The 12362-nt window shown below is 39.5% G+C and overlaps 2 protein-coding genes across 2 annotated transcripts; one reads left to right on the forward strand and one right to left on the reverse strand.

Moving 5' to 3' along the window:
• Nucleotides 1-821: 821 nt before the first annotated feature.
• LOC125240067 lies at nt 822-9220 on the reverse strand. Its single transcript, XM_048147913.1, has 3 exons — nt 9089-9220; nt 4626-8550; nt 822-829 (listed from the first exon to the last, which is right to left on the reverse strand). The coding sequence occupies exons 2-3, from the start codon at nt 8449-8451 to the stop codon at nt 822-824; spliced, it is 3834 nt and encodes a 1277-aa protein (XP_048003870.1). The 5' UTR covers nt 8452-8550; nt 9089-9220.
• A 109-nt stretch (nt 9221-9329) lies between these two features.
• On the forward strand, nt 9330-11409 carry LOC125240068. The gene is made up of 3 exons (XM_048147914.1): nt 9330-9359; nt 10994-11122; nt 11215-11409. The coding sequence occupies exons 1-3, from the start codon at nt 9330-9332 to the stop codon at nt 11407-11409; spliced, it is 354 nt and encodes a 117-aa protein (XP_048003871.1).
• Nucleotides 11410-12362: the final 953 nt, after the last annotated feature.

A 12362-nucleotide genomic window follows, 5' to 3' on the forward strand; every position in this document is an offset into this window, starting at 1 on the left:
ATACGTAAAGCACACCAATTTCACAATAGTAGATTGATTAACCACGCTAAATCGAAATCGAAAGCAACTTGGCAAATAATAAATGGCCCCTCGTACAAAGATCCACATTCCATTAACTGTATCAAGGACGATCAAATAAAGTACACAGACCCCCTAGACATAGCAGAATTGTTCAACAACTTTTTCATTAATATTACAAACCTATATACAACAAACAGGGGATCAGAGAACCAATCATATTTAAACAATCCTGTGAACGCTAAAACCATATTTCTTAAACCTTACGAGAAACAAGATATATACAAAATTATAATGTCCTTAAACAATAGCAATGCAGTAGGAGTAGACAATATAGCAACCAAAATACTAAAGTGTTGTGCAGAAGAAATCGCCCTTCCCCTCACACACATAGTAAATTTATCCTTCGTACAAGGTACATTTCCCGTCAATCTCAAACGCTCAATAGTCAAGCCCATACACAAAAAGAATGACAAAGACATAATGGATAACTATAGGCCTATTACTATTATTCCGGTAATATCTAAAGTCCTAGAAAAAGCCATGCACGAACGACTGTTGAACTTTCTCACCTCATACTCAATATTAAGTAAAGAACAGTATGGCTTCCGTAAGGGAAGTTCGACTACGCTGGCTTGCTTTAATTTGGTGAAACTGGTAACGGAATCAATCAACAGCGATACTCCTGTAGCTGCGGTCTTTTTAGATCTTAGCAAAGCGTTCGATTTTGTAACCCATTCGATACTACTGAACAAGTTGGAAAGGTCTGGAGTAAGAGGTAACGCTCTGAATTGGATACAAAGTTACCTTTCTGAAAGGGAACAATGTACAGAAATACAACAAATCATTAACAATGAGCTAGTGTCCGTTAGATCGCAATATAAACTTAATCGATGCGGAGTGCCACAGGGGAGCATACTTGGCCCATTATTATTCCTTATATATATCAATGATTTGCCCACCCAAATACAACATAATTGCATAATGTTTGCAGATGACACTACATTGATAATAAAATCTGACAATCTTAATAATTTTAATAATGATATAAAAAACTCGCTAAATAATGTAATTCGTTGGCTCAATATTAATAATTTAAAAATAAATATTAATAAGACATGTTTAATGCAATTTAGAACATACAGAGGCACAGACATCGATTTAGATATTCAATATGAAAATGACACTGTTGAAGAAGTAGAACACACTAAGTTTTTGGGGATATATATAGACAAATTTTGTGACTGGAAAATTCATGTTGCTCATGTATGTGACAGGCTAGACAAATTCGTCTTTGCTCTAAGACGACTTAGCAGCATTTCTTCCAAAGCTGTAGCCTTAACAGCCTACCATGGACATGTGTCATCTATATTGAACTATGGACTATTGATCTGGGGCAACTCTGTAGATGTTCATAAAGCATTCCTGGCTCAGAAAAAATGCGTACGAGCTGCCTGCAATGTCCATTACCTAGAGCCATGCAGACCGTTATTTCAAGCAACAAAATTCTTCCGTTGCCATGCATGTATATATTACAGGCATCCTTATTTGTGAGAGAGCACCCTGAATATTTTGACGCACATAGTACCTTTTTTCCTCGATCGACCAGACACAGAAACGAAATATTCTTGCCTAGAGCAAGAAAAAATGTTTTCAAAAATAATGTATATTCAATGGTCATCCAAATTTATAACAAATTACCAAAAAGCATACTAGAAATAGATCCGAGATTGTTTAAAAATGCCCTCAGAAAGTGGTTGCTGGGGCGCTGTTACTACTCAATCCAAGAATTTATGTCTGATGAAAACCCGTAATGCTCATTGATTATTTTTGCTTAATTTTGACATGTGTAATTTTACTATTATTGTTCCTTTTTTTTTCTTTTTCAATCTTCGTTATTTCCATTAATGTAAAAATAAATTTAAATTAATTCAATAATTCTAAAATCGTATTATATTTCAAAATTCCCTTAGTATAGACTTTATCATTGTGATATGCTTTTAAATTATTTAGGTTTTTAATAGAACTGTTTTTGCATGTTAGATTTATATTGCATGCCTATCATAGGGTAGAACATAAGGACCTCCTTAAATGTAACACCACACTGACTGTAACAAAACTATGTTCTTGCAATAAATATATTTCTATTTCTATTTCTATTTCTATTTCATGCGCGTTGCCACCCCATTAGAAACTTGTAAATTCCCTTTTGCTGCGTTAAGTACACAGCAAAAAGGAGTGTACAAGCTCTAAGGAGGGTTCGGGTTGCCGACGACTCAAAGGACAATAAACAGAACAAGTTAGTTCCGTAAGTCCTCCCGTCATCAGCACACCGCACCCTCGTTGAGCTCTGGCAGCCTTACTTACCGACAGGAACACAACACTATGAGTAGGGTCTAGTGCTATTTGGCTGCGGTCTTCTGTAAGGCGGAGGTACTACCCCAGTTGGGCTCTGCTCTAGATTCGAGCGAGACGATATCCGCTGTGCTGTGCCCTACCACACAAAGCGGAATATCATTCGCTATGCCCTACCTCCGTAATATGAAATTTATCTATTTTTACTCGGAATGATATAAGGTAATGGCGCCTATTAACGTGGTACTTAAGGCAGATTTCAAAAGATACCAAAAAATTAAGGGTATCAAAGCTCATTAACGACCACAAATATTTTTTTTATGGAAAAGTATTTATTGAACTATTAGTTTTGAAGAGTTTTAGGATCATTTTAGTTTATTATATGTCATAAAATGATTATTGAAATCAACATACCTAAATTTTCTATTACCGTGGTAATGAACAGGTTGCAGTTCTATTAACGCGAATTGAGATTTTATTACCGAGGGTATGAATGACAGTGTTTTTCTGCCATCGGTAAATAGAAACCCATCTCAAAATTCGGAGCTTAATACCGACGGTTGAATATACAAATTATGACAAATACATATACCTATACTATCCTCCTTTATGAATACCCACAGAAGACTCAGTTTCACCTAAGAAATCTGTACTTACGGTACACTAAATGTCATATTTTGATACAAGACTAATATGTCGCTCGGTAATAGATACTTCTATAGGAACCCATTACCGACCCAAACAAATATTGCATGGATCGGTAATAGATTCTTATATATTCTATTACCGAGGGTTATCTGATCGTACCATCGGTAATAGGCATAAATTGGAGTATTTTAAAATCTAATTCTGACCCATAAAAACAAAGTCATACAGATGTATTTTCATTACAAATCAAAATAAAATATTGCAACCTTATATTAAAACCAAGTTTACATAACTAGTAAGTAAGCATCAGACTTTATGTCAATGTTTAAAAAAATTTACAAATTAACGGTTTTCATAGAAACTACGAAATCAGTCATGAAGTTTTTGCTAAAAATTAAGGTTTTTGTTTGATGATGAACTAATTGAGCGGACTGTAATTTAATAAAATATCTTTAAGACGAAATTGACAAAGATAACTCGAAATTTTAGAGATTTAAACAAACACTTACTGGGGAAAAAACAGTGCATATGTCACATACCTTTTAGCATGAGGTTCCAGTGGGTTGGTTTCAGCTCGCTTACCATCAGCCTTGGTATGCAAGGCGCACGTGCGGGCCCGGCTTACCGTCTCCTCGAGCCCAGAACTGTTCTTGGAGCAGAGCTTTCTTCCTGTCCACTTTGATAATGTGACTAGCACTGAGTTTAAACTTAATTTAACGACAATTGTTGGGAAAATGTGACTTTAACTATTTAATTAGCAATAAATGGCAATTTTAATGCAGCGACGCGTTCGCAAGTTAGATCGAGAGCGAAAAGAATGTGAGGTAATGGCTACCGGAAATGATTAGTGCCGGGCTAAACACACCGGAAGCTAAAGACAAAATAGTGTTGTTTCTTTAAAAAACCGATATTCATACGAAAGTTGAACATACCGCTCACCTAAATATGCAATATTTACTCTACAAATAGTGCTAGAGTTCGACAAACTACTTAAAAACTATAATGTTAAACTAAGTGATAATACTAGAACGACGAAAGTTAATTTGAAAGTGGTAAAGGACACAGCTTCACAACTGGTCTTCTGTACTGACCAGTAGCAGTTTGAATTGTGACCACTCTACAGACACCGTCAACTCCGGGATGTAGAGCAACGATGCGCCCAAGGGGCCATTTTAAAGGGCTTGTCTGTTCGTTAATCAACAAGACCAAGGAACCCACGACAATGTTTGTATTTACTTTATTCCATTTAGTCCTCTGTTGTAGAGTATGGACGTACTCAGCGTGCCATCTACGCCAGAAGTCTTGATGCATTTTCTGTATCATTTTCCAACGATTACAGACACTTACTTTTTTATCTACAAGATTTTCCTCTGGGACAATCGACAACGGTTCCAGAGTTAAAAAATGGCCTGGAGTTAAGGCTGAGAGATCACTAGGATCCGAGCTAAGAGGTGTCAATGGACGAGAGTTGAGCATAGACTCAATCTGAGTCAGAATTGTATAAAATTCCTCGAAGGTTAACCTTTGATTACCTACAACCCGTGCGAGGTGAGTCTTAACCGAGCGTATCCCGGCTTCAGCTAATCCGTTAAAATGAGGCGTACCCGGAGGGTTAAACGAGAATTTAATTTCTTGGGCATCAGCAGCACCTTTCATGAGTGAACCAAGATAGTTACTAGCGCCCACAAAATTCCTACCCTGGTCAGAGACAATGTTATTGCATCGACCACGACGAGCGACAAACCGTTTAAGAACACAGAGGAAAGCTTCTGTCGACAACTCTGAAGCAAGCTCTATGTGAATGGCTTTGGTACTAGTACATACAAAAACACAGATGTAACCTTTGTACGTTTTCGCACCACGGCCACGACCGAAAGCGATATCAAATGGTCCTCCATAATCAATGGCGACACTCGAAAAAGGTTTAATTTGCGAGACGCGAAAGGTAGGCAAATTTCCCATAAGCGGCGGAGATGCCGCAGAGGGATTGGCACGAAAGCATTTCACGCAGCCTCCAATCACTGCCTGAATTGCTCGTTTTGGCGACAAAATCCAAAACGTTTGCGCAAGTAAATTTTGTAAAGTTTGGGCACCTGGATGTAAAAATCTTTTATGATATTCGTCAATTATTAAAAGAGTGAGTCGGTGGGAGCGAGGCAATAAAATGGGATGTTTGACAGAAAATTTAATAGGAGAATTTGCCAAGCGACCGCCCACCCTGACAATACCCTGACTGTCAATGAATAATGAAAGCTTGCGCAAACCCTTTGGCAATGCGTTCAAACGATCCTCCCTTAATTGATTGATCTCTACACTGAAAGAAGTGAGCTGCACATGTTTTACTAAAAACATGAGAGCTGCAGTGGTTTCAGCTGACTGTAGAGATCCGACAACTTTTCCATCCTTAGCTGACCGTAAAAAACGGAAACAGTAGGCTAACACACGCTTTAATGTGAAAAGCGAGGAGAACCTGCTAAGGACTTCATCAATTAAGTTAGGATCGGCCGTCACGAGTAAGCTACAAATACGTTGTTCCTCTACAATACAGTCATTGCTTGGATCGTGCAAAGGTGAGCAAGGCCAATCCTTCTCTTCCTTTACCAACCACGACGGACCCTTCCACCAAATATCACACTCTACCAAATCTTCAGGCAGTAACCCCCTGGATCCTGCATCAGCAGGATTGTGGTGTGTACTGACGTGACGCCAGCGATCAGGAGCAACAAGATCCTGGATATGGCTCACACGATTTGCAACAAATGTTTTCCAGCGTGAAGGGCACGACTTGATCCAAGCTAACGTTACGGTCGAGTCTGACCATGCAAATATTTCCTGAACAACATAGAGAGGTTTTAATGCCTCTTGTGTTGACTGCATCAGGTCTGCCAACAACACGGCAGCCTGCAGTTCCAATCGAGGAATTGATAATTTACGCAGAGGCGCAACCTTACTTTTGGCACAGCAAAGCTCTACAAAAGTAGAGCCTTGTGTGTCATCGACACGACAGAAGACGACAGCAGCGTAACCACGCTCCGACGCATCACAAAATCCATGCAATTGTAATGAAACAAACGAATGGATGATGCGACGGGGAATAACGACAGATTTCAACGACGGAAGTTGATCGGTAAATTTCATCCATTCTGATGTGATTGCTTCTGGAACATCATCGTCCCATTGCACCCCAGATGACCACAAGACCTGCATTAAATATTTAGCGTGAAACGTGACAGGACATAAGAATCCTAGCGGGTCATATATGCGCGCTATATTCGATAAAATAGTACGTTTAGTACATTTCTGATCACGTGGTGTTGCAACCTCAAATTGGAACGAATCTGTTTGTGGACGCCATAACAATCCCAATATTTTAAGGGACAAATCCGAAAGTTCATCAAAATGTTTAAAATCACTCGAATACAACTCAGAAGATGGAAGGTCAACGATAAAACCTTTATGGTTGGAGGTCCATTTTCTCAAATGGAACCCACCCGACGACAAAATTTCAGATAAATCTGATCTAATTTTTAAAGCTTGCTCAATAGAGTCAGCGCCTGTCACGACATCATCAACATAAATGTCTCTCCCAAGCACTTGTGACCCTTCAGGATAGGAGTCAGCAGTCTCCTCCGCTATCTGTGCTATTGTGCGCAAAGCTTGATACGGAGCCGATTTCACACCATAAGTTACCGTCCGCAAACGATAGTCTTTAACTGGGCCGTCAGTCGAAGGTCGCCACAATATCCGCTGATACTCAGCGTCCTCGTTTGGCACGAGGATTTGACGATACATGGCCTTTATGTCACCCGTAAAGACTATTTTATGCCATCGAAACCTAGTAAGGACATCAAAAATATTAGTTTGTAACTTAGGTCCAGCTAGTAGTGTATCATTAAGCGAAATCCCATTGCTGTCACGACAACTTGCGTCAAAAACGGCTCTCAGAGGTGTACTGACAGATTCGGGGCGCAAAATACCATGATGTGGGATGTAATTAAAATTCCCGACACTAGAGACAGGCGGCGCAACCTGCTCCATATGACCACTGACCTCATACTCTTCCATAAAGGAGGCATAAGCTTTACGAAAATCCGCATGCTTTGTAAGCTTGCGTTCCAACGAAAAAAATCTCCGCATTGCAATTTCACGAGTGTGCGAAAAGGTAGGCTTGTTCGAAGGATCGACGAAAGGTAGAGGTACCTCGAACCGGCCTTCACTCGTGCGACAATAATTTGCACGGAAGTTATCTTCACATAGTTGATCCTCTTTCGACAAGATAGGTTTACTCGGACCACAAATATTTTCTAGTTCCCAGAACCTTTTAAGAGAATCATCCAACGACAGCGACAAGTTTGATTGTGAAGCATTCGACACGAAAAAACAATCTTTCCGACAATTAGTGAAAGATTGTGTACGAGAGGCATAACAGTCACCCATCAGAACCCATCCGAAAACAGTCTCCAAAGCCTTTGACTGCCCCTTCCGGCCCTCCTTTTTACCACTTAAAATGGAAGATGCAAAGATCTCTGCATTTAAGAGTAAATCTATTGGGCCCGGCTTCGCAAAGTCAGGGTCAGCGAGAGGTAGACCTTGAATGTGATGCCATTCCGATGTATTGACTCTATAGTATGGTTGCTCCGGACAGATAACTGGAAGCACTGACGCTTGGAAGTCAAAATTAACCATTTCTGATCCAATAGGTTTAACAGAGCATGATAACATACCCTTAGGTGCAACTTCAGATAGTCCAATTCCAGTAATTGGCTCGCTAGTATCATCTACCTGTAAACCTAATCTTCGAGCACAGTCATGGGAAATAAAATTGACACCACTAGCACCGTCCAAAAGAGCACGAGCTATTTGATAATTACCTGAACTATCCCGAACAGCTACCCGAGCAGTAGCAAATAAAACTAATCCATTACTTTGGACCGACGTCAAAGTCACTTTGCTATTTAAACCGCTCACCGTTGGCTGAGGTGCTGGTTCAGCCTCTGGCGAAGCCGGTTCCCTTTTTCCAAAGTGTAATAAAGTGTTGTGGGAACAACCGCATATACTGCACCGACAATCCGATCGACATTGTTTAACTTTATGAGTTTTGGAGAAACAACAAACACACAAGCCCTTGTTTTTCACCACCTTGAACCGCTCCGAAGTGTCTAAAACTTTAAATTTTTTACAATTTTCTAAGTTATGCAGTTCAGTACAGAAAACACATATATTTTGTTGTGTGGCAACTAGTGTTACCTTGCCTTTACCTTTAATGGCACTTGTTACGGGCTTAACCTCCGTTACTTCCAGAGCGCGGACTTGTTTTTCAACAAACTCTTGTAGCAATTCAAACTTTGGAATTTCATTGGAATTGAACTCGAGGAGGAAGGCCTCCCGAGTCGCCTTGTCCAATTTTCCCCACAACAGATGAAATAACATAAAGTTTTTATCGGGTAAGTCGAATCTTTCTAACACTTGTAATGTTTCTCTAAAAACACGATGAACTTTTTCTAATTCAGTTGAAGACTTGGTCTTCACCTGTTCACAAAGTAAAATCTTTTCATAGTACCCAAAGGCAATTTGCCGTTTTCTATTGTAAAACTTGTTTAAAGCATTGTAAGCATCCATGTAACTGTTGTCCGAAATTGGGTAATTCTTAATCAAATCTAAAGCCTTACCTTGACACGATGTCATAAGATAATGCAGCTTTTCAATGTTCGAAATATTCCTTTTATGAATTAAGGAATCAAAGAGTTCCTTAAATGACAACCAATTGTGCAAGGAGCCATCAAATGGTTTCACAACAATTTTAGGTAACTTCGCTGAATTATTATCACTACTATCATGTTTGTCAACAGTTTCATGTTTGCTTGTAATGACAGGCTCAGCTTTCCTTAACCTTGTCAAGATTGACTTTACTTTTTGTTCAAAATCGACAGTAACCGAGAACTCCGTATTTACATCCTTTGTTTTCTTCATTATAGCCTTTTGGGCACGATGAAAGTCTTCAACTATTGGGTTTAAGTCGGCCGCGACATAACCCTCTAAATCTATACAATCAAAGATTAACTCTAACCGCATAACCGCGTAATTGCGTTCAACCCTATCCATGTCAACGTCTCTATTGCTCACATCAATGTCCGACATTTTTCACGTAATAATCACTGTTGATTTATCGAAAAACGAGAACGAAAATATAAATAAACAGTTTACGTTCCCCAGTAAGTGTTTGTTTAAATCTCTAAAATTTCGAGTTATCTTTGTCAATTTCGTCTTAAAGATATTTTATTAAATTACAATCCGGCTCGAAGGACCAAATGTTTGATGATGAACTAATTGAGCGGACTGTAATTTAATAAAATATCTTTAAGACGAAATTGACAAAGATAACTCGAAATTTTAGAGATTTAAACAAACACTTACTGGGGAAAAAACAGTGCATATGTCACATACCTTTTAGCATGAGGTTCCAGTGGGTTGGTTTCAGCTCGCTTACCATCAGCCTTGGTATGCAAGGCGCACGTGCGGGCCCGGCTTACCGTCTCCTCGAGCCCAGAACTGTTCTTGGAGCAGAGCTTTCTTCCTGTCCACTTTGATAATGTGACTAGCACTGAGTTTAAACTTAATTTAACGACAATTGTTGGGAAAATGTGACTTTAACTATTTAATTAGCAATAAATGGCAATTTTAATGCAGCGACGCGTTCGCAAGTTAGATCGAGAGCGAAAAGAATGTGAGGTAATGGCTACCGGAAATGATTAGTGCCGGGCTAAACACACCGGAAGCTAAAGACAAAATAGTGTTGTTTCTTTAAAAAACCGATATTCATACGAAAGTTGAACAGTTTTGTTGAATAATTTTCATACCGCGTAAATAGTTCTTTGATAGCGTGAATAGATCAAGATTGAAACAACTGTAAGACATTATATAACTGATCACATATACTTAAAATAAAGCAAAAAGAACTAATATCACTACTTTAACTATTACCGTGGTATACCACAGTAATAGAATCTACTCACGAAATGGCGCCTTTCACCGCTGTCTTTTAATTTCCACTTTAAACACATTTCCAGGCTAAACAATACGTAAAAAGTACTCAGAAGTCATGTAGAAAACTATAAACAATAATTTGAAATGCATAACTTTCTCCTGTTTGCCATAATTATTACGTAAACTACTAAATGAGATTGGAGTTCACTTAGGTTTAGCGTCACACGTCAGTATGACACAACCTCTTCTCGCGGCCCCGTGGCAAAAACTGTCAAATAGCGAGCGTCTTCTTTCATTCACACTCTCTATCGCCTATATGTGCGTTAGTCAACTAAACAGGCTTCCTTTGTGTGAGTAACTTTTTTTAAGAAATTGGTCGGTTTGCCTATAAAATGCGTATTTGCAAATGCGGCGGTAATGGACGTCGATTTCGATACCCGCGTTGATAGCCGCCGTTACCTTAACCCTCCATAAGATTACGCCACTTTTCGCAAAAAAAAAATCTTTTTTTTAAGATACAATGCCTGAAAGACAGGTATTTAGAGTTATGGCTGTATTGCAGAAACATTTTTTTATGATTTTGAGATGCGTCCAAAATTAAACGATATTATTCGATATAGGTATTATGCAAATATATGTATATGAAAAAACTCCAAATAGTTAATAATACATTACGATACAAGTGCGTAAAAAAGGAAGTTCGAAACGAGTGGCGATAAATTAAAACACGACCGAAGGGAGTGTTTTAAATCGACACAAGTTACGAATTTCCTTTTCGCACGTGTATCGTACGACGTTTTTCAGTACAGATGAGCCTCCGAAGTTTCGACCTGGCATATAATGAACCACTTCTCGCACTAGTGCGTAAAAAAAACACCATCTGTACTGAAAAATAATTTTATTTACGAACTTATAATCATCAACATTATATTACGTCATTACCAAATAATATTAATTATTTAAAATTGAAACAAATAAAACTTTGTAGCTTACGTATCTTGGTGTCACCCTGGATGATGGAAGCCTGGATTTCAAGGAACACCTGACCAGCCTCTGCGAAGGTCAACAGCATCATTCACAAGCTTACTGGAACTACCTGGAGTGCCAGCGCAGCAACATTGAGTTGCAGGCGTCCATAGGTTACGGTGACCGCTTTATATCAGGCGGGCCGCATGCTTGTTTGCTACCGACGTATTATAAAAAAAAAACATTTCGGACAACCGCGCTATCCCTAGTCTACTCCTCTGCCGAGTACTGCTCAGCGGTGTGGCTAAACAGCACCCATACTACCGCGGTAACGCCCAGCTGAACCACACTATGCGACTCATCAGAGGCTGCCTAAAACCAACTCCCACACACTGGTTGCCTGTGCTGACTCATATTTTACCTCTAAACTTCCGCTGAGAAAAGTGCCTATTTCGAAATCGGCAAGATTCGAGCAGACACAAGTTTACCCATTCGCCGAGACCTCGACGCGCTAAAGGCTCTCAGACTGAAGTCTCGACTACCCCCCGAAGTCCCCTTAGAGGCATGGATAATGGACTGGGTAGCCAGAGCTCTTCCTACAGAGCTGTACGAGTTAGATACTGGGGCCCGACCGGTGTGATTTAAGGAGCCTCGACAGGTTTGGTGTCGGCTGAACCGTACCTAATCAGGGCACGCATCGGAAACTGCTCATCTTTGTGATGCAGATGGGGATGGTGCGAGTCTGTGTGTAACGGTTTCTTTTTACTCCAACCTTTTTTGTATTTTGCGTTTGGTGCTGGCCGATTTGACGATTCAAAATTTTTTATTCGTTCTAGAGATGATTCCGGAAAACGCCAGAATATCGCCGGTGGGCCTTGAGTCCAGATCTGTTACGTTTCCTATGTAAATTTCTACCTATATTTTGTCACTAAGTTCATTTATCTACATTACATATATAATGTTAATAATCCATATGTTTTTATATTAAAGGAAAAAATGGAAAAATTTACGCTTACGGCGGGACTTGAACCCGCATCATTTGCAATCCGTGCAAGGCTCTTAACCAATTGAGCTACGGAAGCCACGCCGGACATCGCAAATCTTTCCATGCCTTTCCTCATGTACACACGTCTTGGGGTGACGTCTAGCGCCATCTACCGACAGACTATTACATCTTGTAACGGCACTGGAGTCTCAAGTTATATTGAGAATTCACCAGTAACAATGTGCTAACCCATACTAAATTTATTTTTAACAAGCAGAAACGTCTGCTAACGATTCTAAACATTTTTATATTAAAGGAAAAAATGGAAAAATTTACGCTTCCGGCGGGACTTGAACCCGCATCATTTGCAATCCGTGCAAGGCTCTTAACCAATTGAGCTACGGAA

The sequence above is a fragment of the Leguminivora glycinivorella genome, chromosome 26 (assembly GCF_023078275.1).
Source record: "Leguminivora glycinivorella isolate SPB_JAAS2020 chromosome 26, LegGlyc_1.1, whole genome shotgun sequence".
Classification (NCBI taxonomy): Eukaryota; Metazoa; Arthropoda; class Insecta; order Lepidoptera; family Tortricidae; genus Leguminivora; species Leguminivora glycinivorella.

Excerpts from the sequence above, each read along its gene's own strand:
- LOC125240068 (XM_048147914.1), top strand. The coding sequence starts at position 9,330 with ATGTTTGATGATGAACTAATTGAGCGGACT. Across the intron at positions 9,360-10,993 it reads ATGAACTAATTGAGCGGACT|CTTACGTATCTTGGTGTCAC; the intron begins GTAATTTAATAA and ends AAAACTTTGTAG. Across the intron at positions 11,123-11,214 it reads TGGAGTGCCAGCGCAGCAAC|ATTTCGGACAACCGCGCTAT; the intron begins ATTGAGTTGCAG and ends TAAAAAAAAAAC.
- LOC125240067 (XM_048147913.1), bottom strand. The coding sequence starts at position 8,451 with ATGTTATTTCATCTGTTGTGGGGAAAATTGGACAAGGCGACTCGGGAG.